We start from the raw sequence: 12,817 nt of genomic DNA, 5'->3' as shown, positions 1-12,817 counted from the left end.
ATAAAAGAAAATCTTTCTCATCCACATAATGCTGTTCCGTTAAAGTATTCACTCTGAATGAACAGGGGACAATTACCGTAGTTTTTAGGTTTGAGGGATTCCTGCTGGGGAAACAACATTTATCAAATAATGGGGAATTGACTTTTGTGTCTCTCTGACAGCATTTTTGTGTTTTTTGTGTATACATGTGATTCCATGTTTTGAAAGGTCTCTTAAGAAAGTTTAATTATGGTGTAATAATTGTGCTAATAAGAATATATAAGAAAACGAAAAACATAAATCTGTCAATCTACTTTTAGACTACACTGTTTCGATAAAAGTCTATGGATTTTCTATCGGCGTTTCTTCTCATTCATGATGTTTTGTTGATTGGGGTGTGTGAAGCATTTCTTAATGATAATCTTTCTTCTTTAGTCCAAATTCAAGGTTATAATTTCTTTGAAAAATCACTTGTATCAAAAATAAGGGATAAGTCGGGTGTTACGTTCTTCATGATATTCTTTTGCGAAAAATAACAGATTTTAATGACTTGTATGAAAAAATTAAATTGGAATATTTAATTTTACAATTGAAAATACATAATGAGAATTTTGCATCTATAATAAGCCCCCTCATGTATCACTTTCTTCTTTTTCGTCGTCACTTATTACCTTCATGAAGCTAATATCATGCAATTTTAAAAGGATAATCTTGATGGGAGACTTTAACATCAATTTGATTTATGATTCACATCAGACAAAAAGATAAAGAAATGACTGACTTAACAAAAATGCGATAGATTTTCTATCGAAGTGCCTGTCGTATGGTTTATTATCACTTAGAAGCATACTTGAAAGAATAACTGTAACGTCAGCTTCACTGATTGACAATATTTTGACGAATTTTGAGACAAATCTAATATGGATAATATTGGTGGACTCTTCCGCTCATTTCATTTTGTTTTCTTAATTAAAAAATGAGTTTAAACCGAGCAAAAATTTTTTTAAATAATCAATAAAAATACCCTACAACTATTAAAAGAAAGATTAAGTATTATGAATGATAATGGACCTTTCGAATCTGAGGATGTGAACCACGTGATGGATTTATTTTTAAAGCAGTTTAAGGAAATATTAAATGAAACATGTCCAGTGATAAAGATTAGGCTGAGACGTCATCAATCTCAAAGCCATGGATAACCGAAGGTATACTACGATCTATAAAGTTTAAAAATCAATTATTCGGAAGGCAACTTAACTGTCCATCTGATGAAAATATTTCTGAATTTAAAAGGTCAACTGTCAAGAATTCTTCGATGGGAAAAAAGGATTAATTATTAGCAATAGTTTGAGAAAGTTCGTTACGAAAAAGACTTGATTGCCTTAGTAAGATGAAGTATCAAAGTTTTCCAGATAAAATGTGCATGCCTGAAAATCAAGTACCTCTTAATAATAAAAAGAAAATAGCAGATGCCCTGAACTGGTATTTTGCTAAAATAGGTGAAAAAACTTCAGAGTCCGCTGCCTCATCAAAATCAAGGACTCAAAATAAAAATGATTTTAGAACATTTTTTCCGCCATCACATGATAAGTCAATATTTTTAACACCGGCTTCTGAACAAGAATTAAAGAATATAATTACTCCTTTGAAAAACGGTAATTCTGAGAGTATTGATAGATTATCGACATTTCTGTCAAAATAAATATTCTCCCAAATCTCGCACATTTTATGTCATGTAATAAACGTGGCATTTAAAAACGGGACATTTTTTCGTCATTAAAAGATACAAGAATATTGGCTCTTTACAAAGGAGGGGAGATAAAAATCTGTCAAATTCTCGGCCTTTATCGCTCCTGTTGGTCTTTTCTAAAATAACTAAGCGTTGTCTATATAATAGAATAGTGTGTTTTTTAGATCATTTTGAAATGATAAATCAGCTACAGTTCGGATTTCGCTAATTTAATTCTACCGATCATGCGGTCCTATTGCTAACACAGTGTTTCCATGATATTCTTGAGAAATTGCAGCATCCGTTTTTCTTGACATTGAAAAAAGTTTGATTCAATATGTCATGATACTTTAATGCATAAATTCAATATTACGCTATAAGAGGGCCAGCGAATTCCCTAACAATATCTTATATTAAGGACCGTTCTCAGTATGTTGATGGAGGTGATGTTTCATCTGTAATTACTCTTCAATCTAATACCGCTCGTGTCCCGCAAAGGCCAATATTTGGTCCCCTACTTTTCTTAATTTATATGAACGACCTGAATAACCCAATGAGAATATTTGGTTTAAATTTGCAATTTGGGGATGGCAATGCGTGTACTTTCGCAGGGAAAGATGTGAGCTGTTTGAAACTTACATTGGAAGAGGCTTTCAACCATTTTCTATTGTGGCTTGAGTCAAATTACTTAGCTCTTAACAGTGATAAAACAAAATCGTGATTTTCTCGTGATGTAACGCTGCAGTTCCTGAGCTTCAACTAATTGAATCAACTGATTTTATAATAAAGATTTCACGAGCAGCAACTATGCAATACCTCAGAGTCTTCCTTGACTCTAATCTATAATGAAAGCCTCATCTAATCTGCGGATGAAATTGGGAAGAAATATTGAGATAATGTGAAGACTCAGGTTATCCCTTTCCTTTGAATCAATCAGATTACTTTATTATTCACTTATTCATTCTCATTTAATGTTTTCATCACTTGTTTACCTTAAAACATTTAGTTCTCAAATTGTGCTACTTCAGAGACAATAGAACAAAGATTTGTGGATCCTTAAGAGTTACTCGCCTTCCCCTAAATTATATCCAGTGAAGTCGTCAGCAGATTCTCTGTATTGCTTCCTTAATATCCTTCCTATAAGACATTTTGTGACTGTTGAATCTACCCTCTTCAAACTGAAGTATGACCATGGTTTGCTTCCCTCATTTTTTTGCTTTTCGAACCTTTTCCCACTTAAAAGTGTTGAGCAGGAACATCTAATTAGAAATTTTAATAAATTGTATTAGCCAAGAATAATAAATGAAAGGTCGAAACCTTCGCTTCGAAACTCAGTAATTCGGTATTGGAATAATTATACGTCTAAATTGAATATTTCAAAATCAATTAAAACAGCTAAACGAAACTTAAATTTATGTTGATTTATTGATAAAAAATTTTGGAATTTTTGGAATAATTGGAATAATTATACTTCTAAATTGAATACTTCAAAACTAATTCAAAAATCAAACGAAAACTTAAATTTATGTTGATTTATTGAAATTGTATTGTGATAAGTGAGTTGTTGTTAGTTAATTTTGATTACCCTTGGGATGTTAATTTTGTTCCCATTTTAAATGGTTTTTGATTATACTGGGTCGGAAATTAAATAGAAAAATAAGTTTTTACAACTGAAAGTAAATAGCAACATTAAAACTTAAAACGAACGGAAATTATTACGTATGTGAAGGGGATTGCCCCTCCTCACCACCTCTCTCTTTACGCTTAAGTTTGAATTTGTTCCCAATTCTATAAGAACGACCCCTGGACTGAAACACAACGGTTCGTTTAATTAGAAAAGTAAGAAGCTTTTTTAAAGTACTAAAAACTTTAGCGTAAGGAGCGAGGTGTTGAGGAGGGGGCAATCCCCTTCATATAAGTAATAATTTTTGTTCGTTTTAATTTTTAGTGTTGCTCCTTACTGTCAGTTGAAAAAAAAACTTGTTTTTATTATTTAATAACTGAAACAGAGACAGATTTGGATTAGACACGATATTAGTGCATTAATGACATTCCTATTATGAATATAAAAACTGTAACTGTATTAAAATGTGTCCGGAAAAAATTACTTGCCAGATTTCTGTATTTTTTCACCTAAGAATAATAATTGTATTCGCTTGTTTTTTAGATCCATCTCAGTCTAGATTTGTTGAACAGAAAATTTCAATTCAACTGACTAATCAATGGATCTCGGACTACGACGACCCCACAACCACGCGATATATCACCCTAATTACTGCAATTGATTTAGCTGTAAGTATTTAATCCAAAATCAATCAGTGGATATTGATAAGTATTGATAAGTCTTTATCCCGAACCTATGGGAACCTCTTTCTATTGAAGGATTTTGCTTTGAAGTTTGATTCTTTTTTCTCTCTTCCTAAGATCCAAGGTTTCCTTATAAAGTTTGTCTGCTCTTTCTCTCTCTCTCTCTCTGTCTCTCACACTCTCCCTCTTTCTCTCTCTCCCCCTCCCTCTACTTCTCTCTCTTTTTCTTTCTCTCCCCTCTCCCTTTTCGACTTTCTCAGATGTACAGATAGGAGTGTCATAAATACTCAAAAGTTATTAACCTGAAGCGATTTTAATAGAAAGAATATTGAGTGAAATATATAATCAACTCTATGTTTTTTTTTCAAATTATCATCAATTATTATTTTCTAAAACGTAGGTTTCTGTTGATGAATAAAGATGGAATCTTTATATCACATGTGGTTAAGAAGTTTAATGAGTAGTTTAAGATAGATTCTTCCTTTGGTTGCAATCCGAAGGAATTTTTTAGAGTTCTCTGGAAAGTCTAGGGCTTGTTCCGTCGAGTGGTGCCCACTTTCGGAAACCATGTGTGGCATTTTTCAAGTGCCAGTATGGTGTAACTTGTTCCAGGCTTGGTGGCTCCTACAGAAATGGAAAGCAATATATTCAAAAATATCTAAATATTAGTTTTAAATTTCCAATTGGAAACAAGAACAGAAAGAATCCATAAAGATTGGCCTCAAGCGTCATATTTCTATCAGCCTAAAAATTTAAAGTTAACAATGACTCGGCAGATCAAGAAATTTCATTCCGTGATTTAAAGTTTTAAATCCACCCTGAGATGTCTTCAATCACAAAAAAAAATAACTTGTAGTACATAACCGCAATTGAAAATATCTTTTTCAGAGTTAAGAGTTTAGTTTTCTATTCACCAATAAATACAGATTGGAAATAAAATGCTATTATTCCCCCTCGAAAGGCTCCATGGCAAGGGATACAAGGGGGATGCAATTTAAGCAACAACCCATGAAAAAAAGAAGCTTCAGAATGGATCTAGGAAATATGTGTCCGAGTTTTTGAATGATACCCAAACTTCCTGAGACCTTAATACTAATCGTGGTGATATGGTTTTTAAGCTAAAGCCTCTTATCAAAAAAGATACCAAGAAACTAGACCACCCGATTTTCTGGTCTTCGCAAGGAGCCTTATGACAGCTGAAGGTGTGTAAATTGGCCAAGTAATTTTTACCAAACCATGAAAGTAATCTCTCAAATATTGCTACAAATTTAAACCTGATATCACATTCGGTCTTTCCAAGGGTCCCAAGAGTGGTATCATCTTCAAAAGGACTGGAAAATCATCATTAGAAGTCGTATTGGATCACGAAAGAACATCAAGATGACACAGCTTATTAACATAAGTCGGAGCCAAGAGCAGATCCCCGAGGGATGCCGTAATCTACCACACACTGCCTCCGGAAAAACAGATCAATTGAAATAAGCCTACCAGAAAGATATGATTCAAACCAAGAGAAAGCATTTGATTTTATACCAATATACGATAGTTTCCAAATGAGAATCCGATGGGTTAAAGAATCGAAAGCCTTATGAATTTCCAAAATTAGAGCTGTCGGGATAAGATCGGTATATATTGCCGAATGAATGAAATTCAAGAGAGCTGCGCAATATTCTCTGTAAAGTGATTGGCTCGGAATCCGAACCGGCATTCATGTAATTTTTTTGCATCTAGAAATTTAATAAGCTTAGATAGCACCATAGCCTTCTCAAAAATTTTGTTGGAAACAGATAGGAGAAAAATTGGCTTATAATTAGCAAAACCCTTACAGAACCACCTTTATAGAGCACTGTAACCTTAGCTTGGATGAGAAATTGAGAGAAAATTCCTATCTCGAAAGACAGATTGACAACCTCAGCCAATGGTGACAAAGTAGCTGAGAAAATGGCATAGATAACTCTTGTAGAAATTCTGTCTGGCCCTGAAAAAGACGATTCTTTAAAAGAATTCACAATACGAACTATCTCAGACTCATAAACAGAGGTCAATACCATTAACTTTAAACCTGAGGGTGCAAGAGAGGCTCTGAAATCTTAATGAGAAGTTGCAAAGCTTGTAGAAGAAGAAGTCGTCTTCCCTATACTAGCAAAATAAGAGGTAAGTTCTCGCTGAACATCTTCTTCTTCTTGAACAGTTTTACCATCGACTATCAGCGTTGTTGGAATGGAGGGTAGAGGGGGAATTGGTCTCAGGACCAAACTAATTATACGCCATGTCTTCCTAACGTTCTCTCCACCCTGAGAGAATTTCCTATGATAATACCGAGACTTGGCCTTCCGACACAGATAATTAAATATGCTCCTATAGGCCTTGAACCGTTGATGATAAGCTGCAGATGATGAAGCCTTGTTAAGTTTCCACGAATAAATTTTCTTTTTCCAGTTGGCATCCATTTCCTGCTCAGCCTCTCCATCCTATATCTCGTAATATCTACAAGTATATCTATAGTTATATCCAAGAAACTTTAAGATAATACAGTACAATTAGAAGCTCCACAACTAACGGTTCGTTCCAACTCATCAGAAGACGAGCAAAGCCCCTGAATGTTAAGGCAAAACAATAAGAAATTACCATCTCGTTTAGAGGAGGCAGAACCATTTAATTGCAAAACATACTTACTTGTAATAGTAAGATCATTACTTAGGATCATCGTGCTTGTGATTTGTACTTCCAGTTGAATTATTAATTATAGTTTTAATATCTAAAGGATTAAATGAAGTTGTCATTTTACTTACGGTGGATGGTAAATCCAATCCACGATAAACTCACCAGACCAAAGGTTGTCAACATCACAAAAGAGCTATGGCATCTATACAGACGTAACGCTGAACTCATTTTTGCACACACACAAAACTGAAAAAAAAAGTAATTGCCGAAACCGCTGAATAAGGAGTAGTGGACAGGAAAAAAGTAAGGAAAAAAATCAAAAAGCAATATAACAGAGATAAGGATAAGTGAGAAAAGTAAGGAATGATAAGGAAAAAGAAATAAGGAAAAACTAAGAGATAAACACAAATAAGGAAAAGGAATTGTTGGGGATTCATTCGAAAATCAACATTAACCCACGCAGGAGCATAATCATATTATAATAAATATAACAATGGATATACCATAAGGATACTAAAAACAAAGGAAGGAACCAGATGAAACAATATAAGGAAAATAAGCAACAAAAATAAGTTTTCTTTAACAATTGAAGGGATGATCGCGTTAGACGCACTAAGAGAGATCTTTAATAAATCAAAGCAGGTATCCGTTACACGTGTCCAGTTTTTCTCTTTCGAATTTTTTTTTAGCTTCAAGCCAAATATTAACCCCTTTCGAAATAACTCTGTTTTCCGCTACTTTTACAAACGGAGTAGCAGAATACATATACGCTAAAAGTTCTGTATGGTGCGGCGCTAGGTTTCACGGTAGATTGTAACTGATACTTTTACGAGAGCCTTTTAGCTTTCCATAGTTCCGCATAACATTATATTTATCACTGATGCTGTCCAACGTGACTACCATTGGCTCAGACTTATTCCTAGCAGAAGACATAGTGGTATCCCCTGTCTGTCTATTACTGTTCAAGTCATAGCACTTCACAAATGGAATAGCGTCAGCATTTGCCAACCCGATATCAGTCAAAAGTTCGCAAGCAACAGTTTCTGGACTTTACCCAGACAAAAGGGGAATTCCATGAAGTAGAAGATTCTGTCTTTTTGAGGCAAGCTGAGAATGCAGGCACAATTTTTTTGCACTAATTAACTCTGATTTCAAAACGCAATTTTGCTGTCAAAGGTGGGAATTTTCCTTAGAGAGAGCACCTATTCTTTGTTCCAGACTAGGCACCGACTGAACAAGTTCTTGATGCTTCTGGTCGAAGTAATCCTTCGTAATAGCCGTCATCTTTAATTTCTTTAATACTAACAATAAATTCCTGCAAATGTGTTAAATCTTCTCTAAAAAAATAATCGAACGAAAACTTACTCAAAATAAACAATAGCCAGCCAGCGCTTTGAAATGAAACAGTCTCTCTGATTAAAGTAGCCTCTGATTACATTAATTTTACTTTGCAAATATCCATAAACAGGTAACACACACACAAAAAGCAAATCACCCGCATGAAATAAAGTCTAGATTAAGTCAACTTTTGGTCATTAGTTTCTATCATAAATAAAATCCACTTTCCATGTTAATTCAATGAGAACATAATAGCTACTGAGAACAGAATAACTACTGAAATTAAGATGCATAACAATTAAATTTAGGGTTACGTATTTGTTAGATTTCTTATGATTTTTAATTTCATTCTGAAGTTTTTCAACAAATGAATAGAACAAAAGTCGCAAACTTAACAAAATATTGAAACGCTATTGCTTGGCTTGCCTGAAGTGCACAATGAGGGAATCCTAGTGCACTCATTTAGACACTTCGTGTTAATAAGCGGTTATTTATTTATAGCTACGGGGCTATGGTATCGAACTTTTCTCAATATCTATTACGAATTTGAATTCACGCGTTCAATTGGAAGTAAGGATTTTAAGTGATGTGGCAATTTCACCTGAAGCTAATTTGGAAACTGCATCAATGGTCCTTGGTGGTCAAGACTTTGTAAGCTTACCAGGAATACAACTTCTGCAATTGGATTTGAACACGCTACAGTTCGAATTAGTCACGCCACCTTGTGATACTCCTAAATGTCAGTCTGGAGGGGATGAATTTGCTGTCTGTTCGGACTCAGTTTTGAAATGCGCATGCAGCAACGGGCAAGTTACTTTCTTTTCGTAAAATGCTCACTAACATGTTTTTTTGTTGTTGTTTTTTTTTAAGTAAGAGGTACAGTTATTGTATCTGATATACCTTGAGAACAGCTTGGGGAATGGAAATGAGACTTTCAGATAAAGCTTAAGAAAGAACGAGGCCAGGGAGACTTCGAACTTTGTAATTCAGGGGGGAGGGGACAAAATTTTTTGTTTTGTTATTTTTTTTATTCTTTATTTTTCTTTGCTATTGTTTTCTCTTTCTTATTTTCAGCTAGTTACCAATTTTATAAGCTAACTAAGTTGAATAGTTTCGCACTATAACTTAATGTTAGATTCTTCTCTTTCTCTTTTTGTTTTATTTCATTGTTTTATGTATGAAATTTCGCTTCCAGCTAACTATTATTTATATTACCTCTACACGATTATTGTTTGTTTTTTACTACCATATAATTATTTTACTAATAAGAAATATGCATTATGTACGCCTCAAAATCGGTTAGCTCCTTAAAAAAGCTTCAGAAAAGATTTTATATCAATAGAAATTTCTGCTCTTCCTTGTATTTGTTAAACAGACTTGTAAAAACAAAACAGATGCTTTTCCTTTATTTTCGTATATGTGTTTTGGATAATGAGAATACATTCAATCACTTTTTAGTGGTTGAATTTGTTCTACATAACTTCTGAAAAATGATGTATTTTTTTAACCTCTTAATCCTCCTCTAACAGAAAATCAAATTCACAAGTTACTCGAACAATAGCTGCACAAAAAACCCTCATGAATGACTTTTCAAATACAAATATTTGCATTCATGGACTCCTTCTCATTCTTTTATTTTATTTTTCTAAATTACTTAACTACTTTTTAATCCACCTTTACTGTGCTCAACAATAATATATTTGTTTCAAATATATAATAAATAGGACTATGTATGGCTTTCAATGTTAGTTATAACACATATAATATACAGCTGATGCAATTAGACAAATTTATACCATTTCGCAGTCTATCAGTAGAAACCATTTTTTCGCCTTTTAACAGTTAATATTATTTCTATCCAATTACGAGACTAATTTTTTCACCAACGACATTCGTTAAGACTTATCAACAGTATTAGTATTATCGACATAAGGTATTCTACGGGCCAGTATCCCTTCGAATCCCAATCCCGAGACTTTTTTCAGGCTTCTTCGAGACCCATGTGCATGTTACGTCATAGAGAATCTTTTCTACGGGATGCTCTTGTCTGTTACATATTAGTAGTCTAGTAAATGTATGTTCTGGACCATTCATCAAATCAAATAAATTTACCCCCTTTTTCTATCAAATTTGCACTATTTTAAACGAACATCTGAAACAATTTCATAATTTTCCATCCCAAATGAAATGAGAGTACATTCAAAATGAAAACAGGTCCTTGGAAATCAAATTGTCACAAAAATGGCACATTTGGTCTCATTTTTATACTTTTTCACTATGTAAACACGAGTTCTAGGCCCCAACTAGATCAACCCATCAAATTACCCCCTTTTCAATCGAAATCACACCATTTAAATTACAATTTCCAACATTCTTACGATTTCGCATCATTAGCTTTAATATCAAAACTGTATTCTGAAATGAGAATTAGATTAATTGATATTTCATTTTTCTTATACTACCAATAAAATACAACAATTTAATATTTAGTGAGTAGTTCGATATCAATATCTAACTAGTTTTTATTATCTTTATTTTTTTTCAATGGCCTTTAAAATCATAACTTTACCTAATTTTTAATTTTTTTTTAGGATCAGCTGCTTTATAATCGAAACCATTCCACCTTTAAAATCAATAGTAGTAATGACTTTATTTCCTTAAGTAGCTGTAACACATGTCATTCCTGTAATCGTATATTTCATTCCAATGTCTAAATCTTCTTTCCCAATAGTTCGAATATATTTATTTTCCATTTTCACTTCGCTTAAAATATTCTCCATTTATTAGTTGCTAATTTTGTTTTTTAGAAATTCTGAATCGAGAGAAATACATATATTAACATATAAATTACTATCAATGATCTCCAAGATCGCTTTTCTTTCTGAAAATATAACGCAGTAAATATTATATTGATTTAAAGTTTCATTTCAAATGAATAAAAGTTTAATGAATAAAAGAAATGAATAAAAGTTTCATTTCTACATCAGTAGTTGATCCACTTTGATAATATTTCAATTCATGCTTTGAAAAATAGAAACAAAATAAAGGATATACTGACAATTATTGCACTATCAACGTTTTTATGTTTATATCTTTACTGTAAAAATCGTTGATAAACGTTAGAATATTCTTCATTAGCATTACTGAAATCTCATTTCAAATCTTCTTGTTGATATCTATCTTCATTTATTTCATCTTAATTTAAACCCTCTTCATCAAACAACCCTTTGGGTATAACAACGTTAACCCATTCATCCTTATTGTCTTACCTGTATTCAAGTGTATTGGGTTTAAACTGATAACTAATGCTATACCATGAATTCAGTTGTGCACATTGAGTTAAAGCTACTTCAAAGTCAATGTTTCAATCTAACATGATAGGATTACTTGTATAAGACTGTTCGATCTCACTTTTGTTACCACTAATAATAATCAAAACCTTTTATTAGAAAAGTATTTTTTCAAACACTTCTAATTCTGAGATTCATGTTGCAAATAATACTATAGTCAATTTTCTTAATAATGTTATTTTTGAATAATTCATTTCTCAATTCATCAGATGTATTTCCAGCAGCTCTACTACCTAGCGAACTATGTAATTTTTCAATCATATGCTTAACATTCATGTAAATGCCACTTCTTTGCTGAGGTTGTATAACATCAAAGTTATCTTTAATAGCTTTTAACCTTCTTCTGTAGATTTTTTCGAATTGAGACCTTTTTTCCAATTCACTAGATTCAACACCTTTCATCTTTCCGCCATATCTTTGATTAAGCGTCCCTGATTCATCTATTCCCTCTTTTAAATATCGATAATTCTCAAAATAAGAACTAGGCATTTCAAAATAGAATCCTCTAGGATCACATTCCTTATTGCTTTCTCTCAAAAGGTCTTCATCTATCATAGAGTCGAGATTAGCGATAAAATTTGGTTTATTAGGGGGTGAAATAACTTGACTTTAGTGAGTTTTATTGCTCTCTTGAAAAGTTGCTGCGTTGCATAAGGATTACTCCAGTTGGTAAAATCGCCTTCTTAAATTAGTGTCACTCTTATGTAATATATTAGTAATCATTTTTGTATTTTTATCTTCTGCTTCAACGATTGGAGCACCCAACATTTCATCATAGTCACGAAACCCAGCTTAATCACTATACTCGCTAATAATTTATTCAATTTTATAGGATTCATTTATAGGATAAAAGTTTTATCTAATAACTTTCTTTTTCGGTAAAACCACCAACAATGAGTTCACCAGTATCTGACATTTCATACATTATGTGGGTTTTATGTTTCACTACAGCTATTTGAAACATTTCAGTTGTTTAATTTGATAGGTAACCTTTACCAAAAACACCCTTACTTTTATTAATTGTAAACAAATCACCAGCATTGAATTTGCTTGTGGATGGTTTTTAACTTTGACATCAGGAAATAAATTAGTGTAGATCTTATTGTCATTTCCTTTTTACCCCCTTCTATTGGTTTTATTTTAATGGATCGATGAAAAAAATTGTTTTAATTGTTAACGAAGGAGGGTAACACATCTGTCAAACGTTTTGTGTTGTTATTAGTATAATACTTCCACAAGCTTTCTTTAATTGTTATATTAAGCAGTTCTACAATTTGAGTTTTCAATTCACTTCCAGATGAAATTAATTACTCTTAAGAAATACTTGAACGTTTTTCACAACAGATTCTTTACCTTTATTTTTTTTTAGGTTTAAAATTTTTAAATAAACTCGTAAATGTATGATAAGCTGGATGGCATAAAGAAAAACTTTTGATTTTGCAATACTTCT

General features: G+C 32.6%; 1 protein-coding gene across 2 annotated transcripts in view; it reads left to right on the top strand.

Annotated features, from left to right (window-relative positions):
* LOC136025368 (uncharacterized) overlaps nucleotides 1–12,817 on the top strand; it is a 172,776-nt gene that overhangs the window by 87,464 nt on the left and 72,495 nt on the right. For both annotated transcript variants that reach the window (XM_065701329.1, XM_065701330.1), the window contains exons 38-39: nucleotides 3,876–4,000; nucleotides 8,519–8,823. In XM_065701329.1, coding sequence (XP_065557401.1) covers nucleotides 3,876–4,000; nucleotides 8,519–8,823 — 430 coding nt within the window. The remainder of the gene's footprint in view (nucleotides 1–3,875; nucleotides 4,001–8,518; nucleotides 8,824–12,817) is intronic.

The sequence above is a fragment of the Artemia franciscana genome, chromosome 3 (genome assembly GCF_032884065.1).
Source record: "Artemia franciscana chromosome 3, ASM3288406v1, whole genome shotgun sequence".
Taxonomy (NCBI): Eukaryota; Metazoa; Arthropoda; class Branchiopoda; order Anostraca; family Artemiidae; genus Artemia; species Artemia franciscana.
The sequence above is the reverse complement of the archived record's forward strand: the minus strand, read 5'-3'. Positions and strand labels throughout refer to the sequence as shown.